At 45.0% G+C, this 14051-nt stretch overlaps 1 protein-coding gene across 2 annotated transcripts in view; it reads left to right on the top strand.

The window, feature by feature from the left end:
• The window catches only part of KAZN (kazrin, periplakin interacting protein), a 215521-nt gene that overhangs the window by 122175 nt on the left and 79295 nt on the right, over positions 1–14051 (top strand). For both annotated transcript variants that reach the window (XM_027859788.1, XM_027859789.1), the window contains exon 5: positions 12472–12661. In XM_027859788.1, coding sequence (XP_027715589.1) covers positions 12472–12661 — 190 coding nt within the window. The remainder of the gene's footprint in view (positions 1–12471; positions 12662–14051) is intronic.

Genomic DNA, 14051 nt, shown 5'->3' with positions numbered 1-14051 from the left:
GGAATCAAGGGACCTCCCTTCAAATCCTGCCTCCTACCCATACTGGGTGATGACGATAATAATGAAAATGATGACAATAATAATTATTGTTATAACTAGCATTTTTACAACTGTTGTCTCATTCTGTCCTCACAAGAGCCCTGGGAGGGAGGTGCTATGATTACACCCATTTTGCAGATGAGGAAACTGAGGTACAGAGAGGCAAAGAGGCTTAGAATCCTAGAGCTGGAGTGGACAGGGACCTCAGAAGCAGATTATTTCAACCCCAGTTATTTTGCAGATGAAGAAACTAAGGTCTAGAGAGGTTTAGTGATTTGCCCTGGGTCACACAGGTAGTAAGAGGAGTCAGAGGTAGGATTTGAACCCAGGTCCCCTAACCCCCCCCATACTATAGTGCCTGACCTCTTCATTTTACAGTGGAGAAAACTCCGGGGAAGTGATTGGTCTCGGGTCAGCTAGGTGGCGCCATAGTGCAGAGAGTGCCAGGCCTGGAGTTGGGAAGACGAGTTCAAATGTGATTTCGGACATTTACTAGCTGCGTGCCCCTGGGCTTGTGACTCTACCTCTGTGAACCTCAGTTTCCCCATCTGTCAGATGAGCTGGAGAAGGAAATGGCAAACCAGTCCATTATCTTTGCCAAGAAAACTCCAAATGGGGTCACAAGGAGTCAGACTCACCTGAAAACAACTGAACAGCAATTGTCCTCAGGTCACATCTCTGGGGTTTAAACCAAGGTCCCCTACAGATGGATCATGACCTCGATGTTTCTGTAGATGGAATGGATTTTATGTGCCCCACCAGGCAGTGAGTTCATGGTGAGGCCAGCCCTCTTCCCTGGAGCTGTAGGTGGCCAGAAGGAAACCTAGTGGGGAAGTGAGCAGGGTATTGGAAGCAGAGAGACCAGGGCCTCAGTATCCCCCCTGAATGGAGCATCCTAAGGAGGATGCCTTTTCTTAACAACAACAAAAAATATGCCACCCCAAGGTTCCCTTCTTGTTTCCCAGCCGATTGGAGGAGCAGACCTTGTGCGGTGGGGTCAGATGGCTCTGGGGCTCTTTGAGGAGGCAGGAACGCAGGGAGGTCCACTCAGGCAAGGAAGGGAGCTGCAATCTCCCCCTGCCCCATAAGGCTTTGAGTCGCCAGGTCTGGCCTGGCCATGGGTTTCTCCCACCTGCAAGATAAAGGCCAAGGCAGGAGCTAGGGCCCAGAGGAAAAGCTTCATATCGCAAAGCAGCCATATCCGGTCAATGTGGTATAGGGGAAAGAGCTTTGGGGCTTTTAGGGAGTCAGGAAACCTGGGTTGAAGTCTCAGTTTTGCTACAACCTGCTTTCCCATCTTAGTTCACTTCTCTTCTCTGGGCCTCAGTTTTCTCCTGTGTAAAATGGGGATAAATAATACCACCCACCTGACAGAGCTGTTATGAGGATCAGATGAGGCATATGCAAAGCACTCAGCCCAGTGCCTGGCACGTAATAGATGTTTAATAAATGCTGTAGTCAGCTGGCTGAAGTGGATATAGAGCTGGGCCTGGAGTCAGGAAGATCTGAGTTCAAATCCAGCCTTAGACACTTACTTAGCTGTTTGACTCTAGGCAGGTCGTTTCACCTGTTTACCTCATTTCCCTCACCACTAAGGTGGGGATAATAACAGCACCTGCCTGCCAGGGTTATTGTGAAGACCAAACAGATAATAACAGTAAAGTCCTTAGCCTAGTGCTCAGCACATAGTAGACGCTATAGAAATACCTTTGCCCTTCTTCCCTAAAATGAATGAGGTTGGACTCGATTGTTTCTGAGGCCTCTTCCTACTCCAAACACTCCCTAATTCCCTTATACCAGATTGGCACAGCATTCCCCAAATCAGCATCTCTGCAGCAGAAGGGAGCTCCGAGAGCGAGTGGTGGTCAGAGCGATGACCTTGGAAACAGGAAGACCTGGGTTCAGATCTTGCCTCAAATGCTTGCTAGTCTGTGTGCCCCCGGACTCGGGACTCTACCTCTGTGAACCTTGGTTTCCTCATCTGTAAAATGAAGGGAATGTGTAACCCCTTACAATGCTAAGCAATCAAAAGTTTAAGAGGCTACTATGTGCTAGACACTGCTGCCTAGTACAAAGGGAATGGGTAGTGGTGTGACTCTTGTTCAGCTGTTTCAGTCGTGACCCCATGTAGGGTTTTCTCAGCAAAGATACTGGAATGGTCTGCCATTTCCTTCTCCAGCTCATTTTACAGATGAGGAAACTGAGGCAAACAGGGTGAAGTGATTTGCCCAGAGTCATACAGCTAGTAAGTATCTGAAGGCAGATTTGAACTCAGGTCTTCTGACTCCTTCCTCACTCTATCCATCCACTTTGCCCCCTAGGGGCCCCTTTACCACTTAGCTGTGCAAAGATGGAAGCAAAAGCCTCTGTCCTCGAGGAGTTTACCTTCTATTAGACGAAGGAGGGAGAGAATACCTAAATACCTACCTAAAACATGTCAATCTTTAGCCTTAAAATTTATAACTCCAGTAAACATAGATATATAATATATGTTTTTATAATATAATTTTTACATAGTTTTATATATTATGTATAAATTAAATGTATAAATAACAATAAAATAACTATAAAATAATATATAATTACAAAAATATATAACTATATGTCAATAAATTAATTCTATATAAATTAAAGGTAGTTTTGGAAGGGTGAGGCACCAGTAGCTGGGGGCGGAGTAGAGGGGAGCACCTAGAAAGACCTCGTGCAGAGGGCAGTGCTTGAGTTGATCTTTGAGGAAAATTAGCCATTCTAAAAGGCAGAGGTGAGAAGGGAATACATAGGCTAGGGCGTAGGGGGTATAGCCATTACAAAGGTGTGGAGATGGGAAATGTCCTATCACATGTAAAGAACATAAGATGACATCCCTGGATGACAGTGATCATCCAGACTTTTACTGAAAGACCTCCAGCACTAGAGAACCCACTGCCTGTGGCCGCGCATTCCAATTAGGGACCACTCTGTTGGGACTTTTTTCTTTTCATTGTGATTAAATAAAAAATCTGTCTCCCTACAACTTCTATCCATTGTGCCTGGTTTTGACCCCTCAGGCCAAGAAGAACAAGGCTTATCCAGTCCCTCTTCCACACAACTGTCGTTTCAAGGCTTAAAGATACCCACGATGTCTCCTGTAGATTTCTCTCTGTTCTGCGATGTGGGATGCCCTCTGAGGTTGGAAAGGGTCCCTTTCACAGACTGGGCTTTGTTGCCCAAGACTGACACCTAGTGGACAGATTTCTCTTATCACTCCCTGAGAGGAGGGGAAGACATTCTAAGCAAGGATTAGAGAAATTAGCTTTGCCTTTCTGCTCATTTTACAGAAAAAGAAACTGGGGCCTAGAGAAATGAAGTGACTTGTCCAAGGTTACACAGATTTAAGTCCAAGGCTTCTTCTGGTCCTACCAGTTCTCTCTCTACCACTCATTCATTCTACTACTTCCTTCATGCTTATAGGGAACACAATGGGTAAAGCACAGGCCTAGAGTCAGGAAGACCTGAGTTCAAATCTGGCCTCAGATACTTGCTAGCCGGATGACCCTGGGCAAGTCACTTCACCCTGCTTGCCTCAGTTTCCTGACCTGTAACCACAAATAATAAAAGCACCAACTTTGAAGGGTTGTTGTGAGGATCAGTATTTTTAAAGCACTTAGCTCAGTGTTTGGCACTTAATAATATGCTCGTATAGGAAATATGCATTAAAAACTGACCTTAAAATAGAATCTTTATAAAGACTCCTAGAATTTTCAGAACTGGAAGTGGTATTGCAGTTCTTCCAAAGTACTCCATTTTCCCCATTGGAGAAATCGAGGCATAGAGAGGGGTCACACAGACAAGTTGATGGCAGATCCAAGACTTGGAACCCAGCTTTCCTGACTCACCAGTCTGACTCTTACAGAGGAATCATGGGATTTTAGGAAGGATTTAGGAAAGAAGCCTTTATTAAGCACAAGCTGTGTGCCAGGCACTGTACTAAGTACTTTCCAAATATCATTTGATAGTTTTTAGGGTCCTACCCAGCTTGAAAATTACCTACTTCCCCTTCCACATTTTACAGAGGAGGAAACTGAGGCCCAGACAAGGCAATCAACCTTGCTGCAGTCACAGAGCAAGTTACTGGGGGACCCAGGACTTAAACCCAGGTCACCTGACTCTTAAGCTGGAATTCTTTCCCCTCCTCCACACTGACCAGATGTGATTTCCCTGAGATAATCCAATTTTCTCCTGAGTCCCAGCTCTTGACTTGTCTTTCCAGAATGGGGATGGGATAAAACCATATCCAGGCCAGATCAGGGGTCTCAGCTATAAGAGAAAACCTGATTTCTCAACCATGCCCGAAGGTAAAACTAGCTACCTGCTCTTCTGGTCTGTAAATCTCCACTTCTCTGCTGGACTGGGGCCGCATGTCGTCTTCAGAGGCCCTAAGTCTGGTTAATTAGTACCTATGTCCCCTCTCTGGGGGGTAGGAAGGGGGAAGAAGGTGTGGATGCAGTTGAAAGGTCAGGAGACATCAGTGTTGGTTAATAGTTAGCCAGTATAGTGTTCAGAAGCCAGAATTCCGATAGCAGGGGAACTACTTCCTAAGCCTCGGGCTTGTGCTGGCTTAAATATCATGGAAAATGGCCTGTCTTTCCTGCAGTCTACAGAACATCAAAATATATGGAAGATTTGGTCTAGACCCTCTCTGAGCTGTTATTCTAAGAGAACCTTGTTCTTGCCTTTCTGTTGTTAGGTAAACTGAGGTCAGCAGGTTAAGGGATTTGTTTAAGGATAGGGAGAGACCTCTGGATTTAGAGGTAGGAGACCTCGTTTGGGATCCCCGATTTGCTTCTTTCTCATACCTACGTGACCACAGGCATCAGCAGCCACGAGCATTTATTAAGCACCTGCTGTGTCTGAGATGCACAAGTAGCATTGCATAGTCGGGAGGGAATGGACTTAAAAATGTCCCTTCTGGGAGCCTCAGTTTCCCTCATCTATGAAATGAGAGAGTTGAACTAAATGACTTTTTAAGGTCTCTTTAAGCATGAAATTAATTATCTTATTTCTGGCCAGAGTCGGAAACACCTGGGTTCAAATCCTACCCCTGTCATTTAATCATTCAGTGCCCTAGGCAACTTTCCAAGACCATAAGTTGTGGTTGAGGTAGCAATCTGCACAAGTGAAAGGAAGTTCCTCACCAGGAGTTCTCTATGCAAATGAAAACACAGGTTCGGTTCCACCCGCCTCCCAAATGTGCCAGGTACTGAGATAACACTGGGGACACAAGGACAAAAATGAAGATGGTCCCTGCCCTCAAGGATCTTGTAATCTACTGGGGGAGAGAGAGAAAAGCACAGGAAACAGATATGTACACAGATGAGAAAAGCATAAATATGTCCAAACTAAGTACAAAGAGGAATAATTTGGTGTAATGGATAGAGAACTAGTCTGGGAATCAGGGAGATGAGTTGAAGTCCTGCCTCAGACACATACTGACTCTGCGACCCTGGTCCAGTCACTGAACCTCTGTTTGCCTCACTTTCCTCATCTGTAAAACGGGCATAGTAACAGTACCTACCTTGGCAAAGTTGTTGTGAGGATCAAATGAGATAATATTTGCAAATAACTTAGTGCATGCAGAGCCTGGCACATAGTAGGTGCTGTAAAAATGCTTATTCCTTCCCTGTTTCCCTCCCTAACCTCTCAGTACCCCCAGATAACTCCCTAAGACTCTAAGTCACAGAACCATTTCAGATCTCACTAACCTGCTCTGGGCCTCAGTTTCTTCCTCTGTGAAATAAGTGGTTTGGACTAGGTGCCCTCCAATGTCCTCCCAACTTTAAATCTAGATATTATGAACCAGGATCTTCCTGCCTCCCGAGCCAAGGGCTGAAACTAGATGGTCTCTAAAGACCCTTCTGCCTCTAAGTCCTGTGAAACTCCCAGTCTGCACATGCACTGGTCCTCCCAGGCTTCTTTCTTGCTGCTGCTGTCTTGTCTAGGAGGCTTCTCTCCCAACTGACTGGCTGACTTCCTGCAACTTGGCAATTCCAATGGGCCCGGCCCACCTAAGTGAGCCCAAGGTATTTGTTCCCAGCCACGTCTCCCAAGAAATAAGACGTTAAATAGCAGAGCCCTGGCATACTGAGTTACAGTGTCTCTTGTCTCCATCTCTCTCTGTCTGTCTTTGTATATGTCTCTCTCTCTTTCCCCTTCCGTCTCTCCCTTTCACTCTCTCCCTGTGTAAGTAGCTTAGATTTTTAAATTTTTAGAATTTAATCTAATTAAATCTAAATTTAAAATTAGAATTTTAAATTTTTATAAATAGTAAGTTTTTTAATTAATCTTCCCCTCCCACTCCTCCCATTAAGCAAATTTTTTAAAATTTAAAAAACAAATCCTTCAATACATATAGTAGTAGTGATGGTGATGGTAGTAGTAGGAGGAGGAGGAGAAGGAGTAGGAGTAGGAGTAGGAGTAGTAATTATATTTATATGGTACCTTATGGTTTGTAAAGTGCTTTACCTGTTACCTCATTTGACCATATCTACAGAGTCTGGCAAAACAAGTTCCCATGTTAGTCACATCAGAAAATGTATCTCTCTTGTAGCATCTCTCTCTTTTTTCTTTTCTTTTCTCCAATTACATGTAAGAAAATTTAACATTCATTTTTTAAAATTTTGAGTTCCAGATTCTCTTCCCACTCCTTGAAAAGGCAAACAGTTTGATAAAGATTATACATGTGAAGCCATGAAAAACATTTCCATATTACCATGTTGTAAAAGAAAACACAGACCAAAAAAAAAAAAAAAAGACAAATAAAGAAAGTGAAAAAAAAGTATGCTTTGATCTGCATTCAGACACCATCGGTTTTTTCTCTGTAGGTGGGGAGCATTTTTCACGAGTCTTTCAGAATTATCTTGAATCACTGTATTGCTGAGAATAGCTAAGTCATTCACAGATGATCATTTTACAATATTGCTGTTACTGTGTACAATGTTTTCCTGGTTCTGGTCACTTCACTTTGCATCAATTCATATAAGTCTTCCCTGGTTTTTCTGAAACCATCTTGCATGTCACTTTTTATAGCACAATAGTATTCTATCACAATCATATACTGTAACTTGTTCAGCCAGTTGATGGGCATCCCCTCGATTTCCAATTCTTTTGTTGTTGTTCAATTGTTTTTCAGTCATGTCCAACTTGTCATGACCCCATTTGGGGTTTTCTTGGCAAAGATGCTGGAGTAGTTTGCCATTTCCTTCTCCAGGTCATTTGACAGATGAAAAAACTGAAGCAGACAGAGTTAAGTGATCTGCCTAGGTTTCACACAGGGAATGTCTGAGGCCAGATTTGAGCTCAGGAAAATGAGTCTTTGTGACTGCAGGCCCTGAATACTGTGCCACCTAGCTGCCCCTATTCTATGCCACCACAAAAGAACTTGTAGCATCTCTTTTAAAGGTACTTCCTCGGAATCCCCATGGGTAGACACATCCTAGATTTGGAGTTAGATGCCTTGGGTTCATATCCTGACTTTGCCGCATTTACTACTTGTGTGACCCTGGGCATGTCCTTTTTTCCCCCTAGGCAATAGGGTTAAGTGACTTGCTCAGGGTCACACAGGTAGTATCTGAGGCTGGATTTGAACTCAAGTCCTCATGATTCTAGGACCGGTGCTCCATCTGCTGTGCCACCTAGCTGCCCTGGGCATGTCCTTTCAATTCCTTAGGCCTCAGTCTCCTCATCTGTAAAAAGAGAGAATTCAGCTAGGTGATCCCTAACTCTATCATTCATGCAATCATCAGATTGTAGACATGGAGTTGAGAAGGACTTCAAAAGGTATCTGGCCCAACACCCCCTTCTCCCATTGTAGAGATGAGGAAACTGAGTTCAACAAGTATTTCTTACTTGCAAGAGCAGTAGGGGGAAAAATGCAAAACCAGAAACAACCCCTGACCTCAAGGAGCTACATTGTACTGGGAGAAAGCAACATGTTTGTCAAGAAGTGAATACAAGGGGCAGCTAGGTGGCGCAGTGGATGGAGCACCAGCCCTGAAGTCAGGAGGACCTGAGTTCAAATCCGGCCTCAGACCAAACACTTGACATTTACTAGCTGTGTGACCCTCTTGCCTAAAAATAAAAAAAAATTTTAAAAAAAGAAGTGAATACAAACTATGTAAAAATAGGAGAGGATGCTAATGATGTTTGAAAGCTGTGAAGATAGGCGCTATGTCCAAGGTCCAAATGAGCCCTGAAGGAAACTCAGGATTCCAAGAATCAGGAGTGAGGCAGGAAAGCAGGCACTCCAGGCATGGGACACAGCCTATGCAAATGTATGGAGGCCAGAAGAACTGAGTGACATGAACAGTTAGTTTGGTTGGAATAAGGAGTGACTGAGATGAATGGGAAATCAGTTCAACAACCTACTTTTATTAAACTTTACACAAAGCAGGTCTGCCCCTTGGGCACCTTGTATAGATAATTCTACCCCGAAATTCCTCTGAGGGATATATTGGCACCTTCTTTTCTGTCAGTGAGTCAACAAGTATTTATTATGAGCTTCTCATGTGCCGGGCACTGTATTAAGCTCTGGGAATACAAAGAAAGGCAAAAACACTGCTCCTGCCCTCAAGGAGCTTACATTCTAAAGGGGGAGACAACAGGTAAATAATATGGTTCATACAAGATATCAGCAGACCAGGTGGATGCCGGTGTCGGAGGGAAGGCACTAGAATTAAAAGAGGGAGGGAAAGGCTTCTTATAGAAGGTAAGATTTTGACCCGGGTCTTGAAGGAAGCCTGGGAAGGCTGGAGGCAGAGATGAGGAAGGAGGAAGGCATTACAGGCATGTGGGACAGCTAGTGCAAATGCCCTGAGTCGGGAGGTGGAGTGCCCTGTTTGGTTCATAAGAGTTCATGGAAGGTAGTCAGGTGTGAGAAGAATGCAAAGGTAGAAAGGGCCAGGTTGTAAAAGCCACACAGTGATTTTAGATTTAATCCTGGCAGTCACAGGGATCAGAGGACAGGGAGACCTAGTGTAAAGATATCAACACAATAAGTAACATTTATTGTTATTAGTCAGTCAGCTAGTGTTTATGTAGCACGTGCTATGTTCCAAGCTCTGTGCTCAGCATTGGGAATACAAAGAAAAGCAAAAAAAAAAAGCAAAATAATTCCTGTTCTCATGGAGCTCAGAATCTAACGGCGATTATTATTATTAATAACAGCTATCATTTATATAATACTCTCAGGTTTGCAGAACATTTTACATATATCAGCTCATATCAACCTTCTGAAAAAAAATACCGTAGTCAGTCACTAAACATTTATTAAGTGTCTACTATGTGCTAGCTAGACACTGCTCCGGATAGTATTATTTTCATTTTACAGATGAGGAAACTGAGTCTCCAAGTGGTAACGTGACTTGCCCAGAGTCACCCAGCTGGGAATTGTCAGTGATGGGATTTGAACCCATCGTCCTGACTCGAGGTCCAGCACTGTCTCCTCTACACCAGGATGCCTAATTGGGCGGGACTAAATTGAATGGGAGGTTAGCTTCACGGCCCCTCCAGCCCCAGAAACTGGGACACCAAGGGGGAATGTGCAGGATGGCCGAGTTTTGTCTTCAACTATTGCATCCATCCCTAGTACTCGGCACCAGAGAAGACAAGTTAAAGTTAGGTCGGAGACTGAGGCAGAAGGCCAGGGGAATGAAATGTACAAATTACAGAGTGAGTGCCTTAGATGGGCCCAAAAGAGAATGTAATTTGAGGGAATCCAGACCCCTGGGGAAATCTGAAAGATTATCAGATTCGCAGTTCTGAGGGACTTTAGAGAGAGAGGTCAAGTCTAACCACAGCTATTTTCCAGAGGAAGAAGCGGGGAAATACCTTGGAATGGCAGGGCTACAAGGTGTCATAATAAGGATAGGGGCTGGACCTAGGATGTTATTATTCTGGGGAACTGCCAGGTGAGGAAAATCCCTCTCCTGATACAAGTTGGCACCTCTTCAACTTGAGATAGTGGAAGGTTAACTGAGCTGTTAAGCATGTGAGCTCTGTGACTTGCCCAGGGTCCCACAGCCAGGAAGCTCAGAGGTAAGACTTCAACCTTGGTTTTCTTGTCTCAGAAGCCAGTTGTCTAACCCCTCTGCCATACTCTCTGACATTTCGATGGCACCTTAAAGTTAGCAATGTGCTTAATGGACGTCATCTCAGAACTTCACTGTAATCCTAAGTATCTACTGTAATAGTGGATAGAGCACTGGCCTTTGGAATCAAGAAGAGCTCAGATTCTGCCTCAGATAAGACACTAGCTGTGTGGTCCTGAGTAAGTCACTTCACCCCCTCTCTTTCTCAGTTCCCTCATCTGTAGAATGGGGCTAATAATAGCACATCCAATACAGGATGATTGTGGGATCAAATGGTATAACATAGATGTAAGGTACTTTGCAGACTCTCAGGTTGGTTGTTATTATTGCTGTGGTTATTGCAGGAGATGGTAGAAAGAGGGTAGAGAATAGAGACTGTCAGATCTAATATTGTCCAATTATAGAATTGACTACAGAGTATAGAGACCATGAGGGGGATGTGAAATCAGGCTGGAAATCAGGAAGTATCTGATCATAAATCAGAGGAGCAGAGATTTAGAAGGAACCTTAGAGACCATCAAATCCAGCCTCCCTTCTTTCCCCTACATTTGACAGATAAGGAAACTGAGGCACAGAGATTTTTTTTTTTAAGTGACTTGCCTGGGGAGGGGTGAGAGAAGAGGGATCATCACATAGCTAGTGAGTGCCTGGGTCAGAATTTGAGCCTGCGTCTGCCTAACTCCCTGTGCAGTGCCCTTTCTACATTCCCCCACCCCAAACACACTGTGACAATTTAAAAAAAGTCCCAAGAGACATAATTTCTGGATAATTTAATCATTTTATTAGTAAGGCAAACATGTTTATTAATAAAATGATGGTCATTTGGCCATGTCTCTTAGACCTTTGAGGTATCACACACACACACACACACACACACACACACACACACACACACACACACACGCACGCGTGCGCACACACCCTTGTTATAATTCTGTCCCTGATAATTCCTCTAGAAAGATTTCTTGGCCTTCAGCTTGGAGGCATTTTCTTTCTCTCTCTCTCTCTCTTTTTTTTTTTTTGCTCTAGGCAATGGGGTTAAGTGACTTGCCCAGGGTCACACAACTAAGTAAGTTTCTGAGGCAGGATTGGAACTCAGGTCCAATACTCTTATCTGCTGTACCCACTCCTCACTGGCTACTTCTGAAAAGGGGTCCCTCAGCTTCTTCAGACTGCTAAAGGATTCTGTGACCCCAAAATGGCAAAGGATCCATGCAGTTGAGGAAAGAGGAAGGTGGGGTGTCTGGCATAGGCCACTCCAATCCCATCCTTCCAGGTCCTAGCACACCTTTTACGGAGGAATGCCTGACAGGCCAGGTGAGGCTGAGGCCCCTCCCCAGTTAGCAGCACTCTCCTGATTGGGATCACTCAGGAAGGGCAGAGGAGACTGGGATGATAATTACAGAGCAGCTGCTCCTGGGCACTGCCGGCCAGACACAGACCCTGGCCAGTTTCAGAGATTAGACAGAGCATTGTGTATGTAAATCACCACAGAGAGGCAGAGTGCGCCTGCACATGGGCATGTTCTGAGCCCAGCTTTCTCTGCCTGTCCTCATCTTATTCCAGGCTGAAGCAGACACAGCTGTTGGCTCCAAAGTGTCTTTCAGCTTCTGCCAATATTTATGAAGCACCTCCTAGAGGCAGAAGGAATAACTAAAATGCTGGACTCAGAACCAGGAAGCCCTGAGTTCAAATCCTACCTCAGGCACTTAGTAGCTGAGTGAACCTGGGCAGGGCAGGTCGCTGAACCATTCTTAGCCTCAGTTTCCTCATCTGTAAAATGGGGATAATAATAGCACCTCCCTAGTGGCTTCTGCCCTACCACACCTACTACTAGTGGAAGCTACCTTCCAGAAGATTGCTCTCCTGCCCAAAAGAGCCAAGAACTTTGAGAAGCCCAGGGATGGAGGAAGGTTTGGGAAGGGCGGAGGAGAAGGGGCCCAGGGGAAGATGGGGCTCCAGTCCTCCTTCCAATCCGTGGTGGCAAAGTATAACATTCTTAGAACACTCTAATCTGATGCCACCTTCAAGGACATCATTGTTGACCATATGTCCAGCTGCCTTGTCTCTCAGTCAGATGGGCAGGCTTCTGAGGGCATGGAACATCCCCTCTGCCCCTGCTTCACACTCTTCTAACACCATCTGGGACAGTGCCCATGGAGGTGGTTGGTGAAGGGTCATTGATCATGGTAAAAGGCGTAAGGGCTTTCCAAAGAGGGGCTTCACAGGGGCGGGAATGATAGGGCAGTGCTGCTGTCAGAGCCCCGTGTAATCCATCCTATTTCTTTCTCTCCTCCTCTCTGCTCAGGCAAAGCAGTCCTTAGCCACCCTGACCAAGGACGTCCCCAAGCGGCATTCCCTCGCCATGCCAGGCGAGACGGTTCTCAACGGCAATCAGGAATGGGTGATGCAGGCGGACCTCCCGCTCACTGCGGCCATCCGGCAGAGCCAACAGACGCTCTACCACTCACATCCCCCCCATCCCACAGACCGGCAAGGTGAGTTCCAGCTGGGCCAACAAAGGTAGCTGGCTTTCCATCAAAGGAGAAAGCCGGTTCCTCTGGAAAGTTGTAGACAAAAGCACCAATAGTCTAGCCCTCTGGAGCTCTGGCATTTGAACCCACTGGTGGCCAATGGTCCAAACTCCTGAGCCCATCAGAGGGGTAGTGTGGTGTGGTGGGAAGACTCTTGAGAGGGTAAACATGGGATTGAATCCTGGCTTTGCCCCTCACTGCCTCACCAACCCCAGGTAGATGGCTTTACCTGTCTCAAATTCTTGACATCTTTTGTAAGGGCTTCTTAACCTTGGGGGTCCATGAACTTGGTTTTTAAAAACGTTTTTGATAATTGCACTTCAGTATAATTAATTTCCTTTGTAATGCTCTGCTATTTACTTTATGCATTTAAAAAACATTCTTCTTTAGAGGCATCCAGGTGACTCAATGTATAGAGCCCTGGACTTAGAGCCAGAAGACCTGAGTTCAAATCTTGCCTCAAATAGTTACAGCTGTATGACCTTCGGCAAGTCACTTAACCCTCTTCTACCTTATGTGAAATGAGGATTATAAAAACGTGTACCTCCCGGGGTCACTGTGAAGATAAAATGAGACAATGTCTATGAAGCACTTAGCATAATGTCTGGCACATAGTAGGTGCTTAATAAATGCTTATTTGTTATTTATTCTGAAAAGGGGTCCATAGACTTCTCAGGATACAGAAAAGGTTAAGAACCTGTGTCCTAGATATCCCTAACAGCCCTCCAGTTCTCTGTCTTGAAACCTCAAACCTTGTGTCTGGCAGATTCTGTTCTGCCCCCCTTTTATGGTAATAATAATAATAACGACAACAATAATGTAATCACTGTTATCTGTATAGCTTTTTAAAATTTGCAAAGCCCCTACCTTAGATGGTATCATCGAAGTATCCTAACAGCACCGTGAAGTGAGTGTTATTGTCCTCACTAGGCTGAGGAAGAGGGAGGAAGTAATGTACCCAGTCACTAGTAGCGACAACTAGTGAATATCGTAGGTGGGCTATGACCCCTGATCTTCCTGGTTCCAAGTCTGGTGCTGTATCGACAAGAAACGAAAGAAAGGTTGCCACATCTGAGTGACCGATACAGTAGGACCACATCAGACAGAGGGGGTCTGGGGGAGGTCAGCGGGCCGTCGCTGAAGGCCCAAAGCTACTGTTCTTTCATTTAAGTCAACAGATCAACCCCACAAGCATGGAACGGGGGAGGCATGGCTAGATGGAAATAGCCGAGGGTCCTCGAAAACTTTAAGCACAATAGAAGGCAATTGGATGACATCATCTCAGACTGTATTAATGGAATACAGAATGGAGAAGATAGAGTGTAGCATAGTATAGTACAGGACAGGACAGGGT

This window comes from Vombatus ursinus, unplaced genomic scaffold, assembly GCF_900497805.2.
Source record: "Vombatus ursinus unplaced genomic scaffold, bare-nosed wombat genome assembly UNPS02014172.1, whole genome shotgun sequence".
In the NCBI taxonomy this organism is placed as follows: domain Eukaryota; kingdom Metazoa; phylum Chordata; class Mammalia; order Diprotodontia; family Vombatidae; genus Vombatus; species Vombatus ursinus.
This window is presented reverse-complemented; position numbering and strand designations above follow the sequence as displayed.